The 8,305-nt window shown below is 33.9% G+C and overlaps 1 protein-coding gene across 3 annotated transcripts; it reads left to right on the top strand.

Moving 5' to 3' along the window:
* Window positions 1-1,274: 1,274 nt before the first annotated feature.
* On the top strand, window positions 1,275-8,190 carry LOC117329158. 3 transcript variants are annotated; one of them, XM_033886912.1, is made up of 3 exons: window positions 1,275-2,409; window positions 3,301-3,873; window positions 6,302-8,190. In XM_033886912.1, the coding sequence occupies exons 2-3, from the start codon at window positions 3,345-3,347 to the stop codon at window positions 6,763-6,765; spliced, it is 993 nt and encodes a 330-aa protein (XP_033742803.1). In that variant the 5' UTR covers window positions 1,275-2,409; window positions 3,301-3,344; the 3' UTR covers window positions 6,766-8,190. The 3 variants fall into 3 exon arrangements, with proteins under 3 accessions (XP_033742803.1, XP_033742804.1, XP_033742802.1); XM_033886913.1 differs by having other exon boundaries at window positions 1,275-2,397; XM_033886911.1 differs by lacking the exon at window positions 1,275-2,409 and adding an exon at window positions 2,456-2,925.
* Window positions 8,191-8,305: the final 115 nt, after the last annotated feature.

An 8,305-nucleotide genomic window follows, 5' to 3' on the forward strand; every position in this document is an offset into this window, starting at 1 on the left:
TAAAGGAAAACAAAGGTTATTATGCATGTATTTATCATGTATTCGATATTAATTCTTTGAATATCTTTTCTTATATCTTCTTATTTGTCTAATCAAATTGAGAACACATAGAATTAAAACAAGAAATTACATTTAGCGTTTCAGTCACTCACACAAGAATGTAATGTCGATGCTGCCTCGATCACATGACAATATAGTATCATTAAGCTACAAGTCATCCGAAGCCACGTAAAAGGTTTGCACGTTGACAAAGTTAGCATAGACTCAAACATTTAATATTATTATCTAAATAGATGTAAACACTTCTACTACTGTAAACGAAGTTATTTTCGTGGTGGTTTAATTTCGAGATCGATCAACCATCGTCTGTCGTTCAAAATTACGCAAATTGATATCAAATAATACCAACGGAGAATTTTTTTTGCGGTTACAAGATCGCTGCGTAATTAGCGTAAATTTCTCCCAGACATAATTTTTAACGTTTACAGTAAACTATTTTAAATTGGATGAATGCACTATAGTAACCGTAAATTTATTACAAACATCTACACGTTAATTTGACTTCTGAAATAGCGAATTATTTATTCGTTTCGGTTATTAGTGAGCGTATTCATAGCCTTTTTCACTGAGCATATAATTCAAGTAAAATTGTACATTTTATACACAGTATGATCATTAAATTGAAAGGCATCCCATGGTTACAATATAACAAATGCAACTGTAATTAAAGATATTAGTTTCGCCATTAGCGCATTCATGTACAGTATTATGAAAAGACAGAAATGGAACTTAATTCCTACTTCGCAACAAATAGACGATAATGTAAGGAAGTCTGATTGAGAGTTTGAATCTCAGACATAAAACGGGTGAGTTCAATCTCCCTGAATTTGGCCGGTACATTTTACTACCTGGTAGCAGATGGCAAGTTGTTTCACAAAGTGGCTGCTACATGTACATTTCCAAACGGATGGGTTAAACAAAGGTTGTATCATGGCGTGATAGATTTTATTCGTCCAATATAACGATTTATACAAATATAACAATAGTTTGATCTGATCAATGTAATGAAAATTTTCTGAATGCACAAATCACGGTTTGATTTTGTTTTTGTTTTTGTTTTTTACCGATGATTAACAAGAACAAATGGTCTATTTCTTTAAAATCACCAACTTGTAGCATTCTGAATATATTATATATTGTTTATTAATGGTACAATATTCTATTTGACGTTCAACATATATCACAAAGTTTTCGTTATACATGTATATAAAAATATATTTTTACTATTTTAACCAACTTTTTTTATCATAATGATCTCAATATACAATACGAATTCTTTTAGCAATGACCATTTTTATCTGATTTTAAAGTCATAAAACAAAATGATACTCTTTGACCCTAAATGACCCTAGCTGTCGATGGGCCGTAAACAAACAAACAAACAAAACAAAAATAATGGGACAAATAGTGTTACAAGAACAGCAGCGAAAATGTAATGGTAATATATTTTAGACATGCTTCATCAGGGCTTTTCTCTTTCTTTCGGTTTCCATACGGATATCATGTACTTCTTTGACCATGTTCTATCAATCGTTTTATGCACATTTTATAGTTTGGAGGTATCATCTATGACTGGAGTAGTCATCAATGTTATATAATATATATTTATATACAATAAAATAGGATGTTCATCCACAGAACACCACTGTATGTTTACCTAAAACGAAAGTAGGATAGGTCATTTATCTCTATTGTTTATATGGGCAAGCTAAAAAAAACGTGGTGTTGTGCAATCGATCAATGGTAGCCGATGATTGATGGTCGCTCATACTTATTATAAGAATCATTTATTTATGGAAATAAGGAAGACCATTTTATTATTTTTTCTGCATTACACCTAAAAGATGAAGTAACTTTGTAGATTAGTGTTTCATTAATCAGATAACAGGAGTATCAATAAGTGTCTTCAGGACAATTTCTTTTGATTTTTATCATTGCATATTGTAAAATAAAGCATTTCGAGATAGGCCTACATGTTCACGCTCAGTACTGGATTACACTGCACCATACATAATCTATATTCAAGGCCATGGTGAAGTGTCTGAAAATCCAGAACGAGTACAATTTGCTTGTCTGACGTTTTGTTGGATATGCATTGTGCTAGTAATTATATCAAGTAGTTGAAGAAGTGACATTTACCAGACAATAAATGTCACTGTCCTCTGGTCCAGAGTAGTGTCGTAGTTATAACCAGGTAGTTGCCAAGTGTTTGTATCTCTTTGCGAGGTCTAACGTCACTGCTAAAGCCGGCGTTATATGAGGAGAATGGTGAAGGATACAAGAGCAGAAATCAAGACGAATAATAAACGATCAGACAGGAAGGGTTGGAGTCACAAGGTACACTTAAAGGTATTTTGTATGAATTACAACATTAGCACCTGTAAATGTACTATACGATACTTTTTTGTGCATATTGAATGATGCCTACGAACATTTTGCTATGGGCTTCGATAACAAATATCAAATTCATTTTATAACTAACTACAAAATTATCTGGATATGTTTGATTAGGCATAACACTATACACCAATGGATTGATCATATTTGAGTGTAACATGTGGATATTGACAAGATATATGGGAGATTTATTGAAATATCAATATTTTTTCTGGCATATAAGAGAGGAACATAGTTGGTTACCAGCACAATAGAAAGCAGCTATTTGGATGGTGATTCTGTGCACGTAGACAAAGACATTCTTTTGTTTGAACATGCAATCAAGGAGATGCACGTGCTCAATTTCAATAGTGATACTGTCTTTACTGCTCGTATTTGCTTTTCTCACAAAAGATGTACACTTTCTGACAAAGAATTTGGTATATCATATGAAGTCAGATTATGAACGGGATTACGTTGCAGTAAAAGGTAAGTTAACGGCTAACTTGATCGCATAGTATAATTGATGCTAATCATTGATTCAGTTTGACGCAAAAGTTATCAACGGCTTTATGCTATGATATGAATTATATGAATTGATTAAAATATCAGTGCTACTACAGTAATGGTTATGTCTTGCTAATGGAAGTATAGCAACTTTTTTGTTGTAATATAGAATATTATGTAAGATAAAGTAAACTCACTACTTTTTTAAGAATTCAATATATTATGAAAAATACGAATGTTACAAATCACACCCATACAATATCAGCACACTTTTAACACAGATTTACAGTAAGATAACGGCCTTTCATATGGAACATACGCCTACAGTATATATATTTATTTACTGTTCTTTTGTAGATGAAATTACGAAAGGTGATATTTGGGAGACAGATGTGCTTCAGATGGTCAATCCTGCAGTAGCTAATTGTCCGAAAAAGGGTGACATTTTAGACTGGACAATGAAATGTAAATTCATGTGCAAAGCAATAGACATGACCTCAGCAAGCCCCCAGCGTGTCCAGCTAGCTCCCGCGTGTGGTCCCGCTAAAGGTTATCTGATCAAGGAAGTGACACACATTACAGACAGTATCCCATTACTACAGTTTCGACACCGATGTATCAAATCGTTTTTACGTCACAACTGTTCTAGCCAATATCCTGTACCCAATATCATACATTACGTATGGTATGGCATGAGACCCCTGAGGTTTTACCATTTCCTTAGTGTGTATAGCGTGTTCAAGGTGCAGAAACCTTGTGTGATACTCATACACGGAGATTTCATGCCTTCAGGGGAATACTGGAATTTTCTGCTAAAAATTGTGCCTAATATTCTATTCATACAACAAATTCCACCAGTGGAGATCGCAAATAGGACGATTAGGCACGTCGAACATAAGGCTGATATAACAAGGCTGATGGTGCTGAAAGGTATTTATGTTGAAACAACACGTGTTAAATTCCAGGATTATGATAAAGTAACTTCATAAGTTCCACTTGTAAACTCGTCCTATCTCCCGGACACTATCGATGACTTCTGAAGATTACCCTTGATTCGAATCCTTTTTTATTTGTTACCTCGTCTCCATTCCTCCATTAAAAAACAAATCCGAGATTAGTAATAACTATAATAGCGATTACAAGTCAATAGTGATGTGATATATAAGAAGCATCTAAATAAATCATAACCTCTTAAATGCATGAGGCAAGAGGATTGTTTCAAGAGGTTTTTGTGCTATGCGTTTGTGTCATTCAAACTATTTTCATAATATCAAAAATATAATGCCAGTGCAGAATAAAATGATTTCTACCACAATACGCTATGTTATTCCACTCTCAAGACATTGTATAAATGTGCCGACTGTTGGATAAATATATATGTTATATACAACTAGTGGTATATGACCTTCCGGTCTTTTGATTGGTCAGGAATTCGAACTTTGACCCAAGCTGCAATTGTTATTGACGTCATCAATAATCGAATGACATCACATCACCGGATCCCGGACGTGAAATTATACTTGGCCAGGTTTCCCTTTGATTCAAGCCGATACTATTGTGGTAGAAACAGGTTACACGACTCGTTATTGTTGCATATGGAAGTTATTTCACACTCGTAAGTTATTTTTTAAAAGTTGCAAAAGACACGAGCTTTAGCTTTTAAAAAATAGCTTACTCGTATGAAATCAATTCCATATCCAACAATCACTCGTTGTGTAACCTCTATATATCGTTGCATCACCCAGAATGATGCCTTTGCCATTGACACTAGCCGTAACATTGTCGGATTATTTACTTTATTTACTTTACGATGGTAAAAATAATGATATTATCAAATGCAATATCCGTAACATCGATATCATCTAGTTTACCGGTTTATGTACAAAGAATGATCGTCCTTGGCTGTACATATCTTCGTCTAGTTTTGCTATCACCGTTTATCGAACACTCGAATATTTACAATGTTCAGTGAGTTATTTTGACAGGTCTAATATTGATACATAGAATGAAGGACTCTCCATATTCGTCAAGTCAGTCGCCTAGTGTACTCGGATATTGACTTACAGCGTAACCAGCAGGGACAACGTACAACTAAGCTGTATGCTAATTCCAATTTCTCAGGATTGCATTTTGCATTGCAGTGTAGATAAAAATGTTTAATTTCTACTTGACTATTTATATGTCCCAGCTGTTTCGATTTTCAAGACTTGATCCTTATTTCACGATTTCCGTATCAATTATCGACTGCCGACGAAAAACTTAATTGCACAGGTTTTAGACAGATAAACGTTGATGACAATTTTATTTTCGAAAGTTTAATGGTTGCCATTATGACCTCATTCTGAAAAAAAAGCGGGTAAGGCATATCATTAGGCATCGAACAGGTCTGATGTTATATGGCATAAGATGATAGAATATTTCCAAATGAGGTCATCATGTCGGCCATGGTTGCATTATCTAATTTCGATGTGCGACAGACGTGTTCGGTGCCCTTTGTTACGCCAAGCGGTTCCGTTATCGACACCGTAAGGATGTGACATAACCGGTAACCGAGATGCATTTACATTTTTTGATGAGACAGAAGACGCGTACACTCCCGAACACTTGGTCTTATGCAAAGTTCCCAATGAAGGTTTTATTTTCAATTTCCCCCAAAACTATTGATTGCCAGTGAATAGTTTCGTTTTATGTGTTTCCGTGTATTCTGAAATTGTGAGCTTGGTGCTATCAACTCTGAGGTTGATATACTTCACTAACATATTATTAAGAAAGACTTTTATTATAAGATAGATTGGAACAAATAAAGGCAATAGTCACATGAAGTACGCGATATAATAATATATAATATCCTTTGTGCTTCCTGCGGATTTCAAATACCAATATATTATTATTATTATATCAAACAAATATCGTTATAGTTAAGGATCATCAAATATGTCATTAAGAAATCAATGATTTCAAAAAGCAAGCGAACAATGCAAATTTAACTGCATATATTATTTTTTTAATTGAAATATAGATATGAATATTGAATGGTTGTCGTTAACCAAAACAAGGTGTATCTAAGGCCTTTCACAAGAGATTCTAATGCAAAAATCAAGAGAAACGATATTTTCACCTGATCACAGTTTACAGTAGCAGGAGAAATACTGTTAAGCAAATAGGGAAACCGCACTGTATGGACACGTTTTGCTATATAACCATGTTTAACAATATTGCAGTGTCTTTCGAAAACGTTCTGTACTCCTTTATACCAAAAAGAACAGTATATAAAACGTCATTTAAAGGATAATAAATACACTGTTACGACTGTTCAAAAAATCAAAAATGATACCTTGATATATTTCCTTTATTCCAGAATATGGTGGTATATATATGGACACGGATGAAATACTGCTGCGGACGCTGGATCCACTAAGGCGACATAATTTCACACTAAGTAAAGCTTTCAACTTCAATCTGAGCAACGGTTTGATCCTTTCCGCTAGAAACGCCTCCTTTCTTAATATTTGGATCAAAGCCTATGATACGTACGACCCAAACAAGTGGGGCTACCATTCAACAATTATGCCAGCAAAACTATCAAAAATTTATCCTGATTTAATCCACGTGGAAAACAAAACTTTTGTTCGGCCAGATGCTGGGCATACAAAGGATTTATTTCAGAACAATTTTGATTGGTCGAAAAACTATGCTATACATTTGTTTATGCGTTATTACAAGCAGGTGTATAGTATGATTTCAATCAGGACATTAAACTGTACTATGGGTGCAGTGGCTAGGTTTGTCTTGTTTGGTCATAAAGAACTGTGTATCGAATAATGCTTCCACATGGCAAAATGTATACAATCATTTGCTTTTTGTAGCAGCATTGAAATCAGTTGATGGGATCCAACTAACTCAACCAGAAATTCTTTTACCATTTACATATACATACTGTCAAGCTTCTTTATCTGAAACACTGGTATTTCAAAGACCCTGATTAAGTCGAAGAAGAAATTCAGTTCCGACAACGAAAACTACAAAACCTCAAACGTTTTTTTCGCTATTCTACTTGACTTCGGGTTATAGTACGTGTCGGTTTAGTACAAAGTGTAATTGTTTTGTTTAATAAAAGTCTAAATATGTTTTGTGACCCAACATTACAATTGCCTTAATACATGAGTATATCTGTTACTGGTATAAGTAGAGGTCTTGCGAAAATACCTAATCCGTATCTGTAGCCTAATTTGAAGCGTAACAGGTTATTTAAGTAATAAGTAAATAAATAAACAAATTAATTCATTAATTAATAAAGTATAAGTACATGTAGGTCAGCAGTACAGTTCTTCATTGTTATAATTTTACAATTTCCCTTTATAGTGATATGTATCATCATCAGTCGATATTTACGTAAGAATGCACATCGAGATGAATAGTAAAACATTTGACAGCTTCAACATGCTTGTAAAATTTCGATTGGTGTTTTCGTATATACACAGCAGGTGAATATCTTGAACTTGTCTCTATAAATTGATGGGAAAGATCTATCAGATTTACTCAGATATGTATACCAATGAATTTCATGGATGTAACCATTGTTCGTTGTGGTAAAACCTACGTTAAAATTGTATTGACTGACGCACATAACAAATACATTTATATACTGTAACTGTATACACGTCCTAGATAAGACAATCTCAATCAGAAATATCTTAGATGCAGTCTTATGTATACAAACACATAAAATGCATTTAAAAGTTATGCTCGTCTCAAGGCGAATTACTTTGCACATTTTCACCATTTGCATGCACCATGGCAGAACAGACCGATAATCAAAAGTTTAGTTTTATGAAAGAGGTAGCGATCAATAAATGGTTAATTTTGATTAATAATGAGAGAAATACACAAATGCTCTATTAAAAAAGTATATTATTATAAAATCCTAATTACGTATTTAATCAGTATTTATTTATTCTAACTACTTGTAGTGATCAAAATGATACAAACAAAAACTTTACAAGTAACATCTTAATTATAATACAAATCTCCAAAACCAATCAGTGCTTTGCATCAGGTCTGCCTCTGATTCTTTCTTGACTCGTGTTAGTCCTACGGACCAGGAGTCATATATGAACACACAGTGAAGATTTTCGTTTTTGACTAGTTGAGTGTCCTTTGATAATGTTTCCGATAGCAAAAAATATCAGGATTAGTTTTGATTGCAAGTGGTTCGGTGCCTGGTGAAAAAATAAAAGTTTAGATGCCTTCCTTGTTTTACTTTTTTCCTGTTGACTTCCTGTTTTTGCATAGTGGGTTACCTCGGCCACGTAACCTCAGGTTAAGATGCGAGGTGGCTCTCTACCCGTTATTATGTGTGTTC

The sequence above is a fragment of the Pecten maximus genome, chromosome 6 (assembly GCF_902652985.1).
Source record: "Pecten maximus chromosome 6, xPecMax1.1, whole genome shotgun sequence".
In the NCBI taxonomy this organism is placed as follows: domain Eukaryota; kingdom Metazoa; phylum Mollusca; class Bivalvia; order Pectinida; family Pectinidae; genus Pecten; species Pecten maximus.

Coding starts and splice junctions, on each gene's coding strand:
- LOC117329158 (XM_033886911.1), top strand. CDS start 2,772: ATGCAATCAAGGAGATGCACGTGCTCAATTTCAATAGTGATACTGTCT. Junction 2,926..3,300: donor GGATTACGTTGCAGTAAAAG/GTAAGTTAACGG, acceptor GTTCTTTTGTAG/ATGAAATTACGAAAGGTGAT. Junction 3,874..6,301: donor AAGGCTGATGGTGCTGAAAG/GTATTTATGTTG, acceptor CCTTTATTCCAG/AATATGGTGGTATATATATG.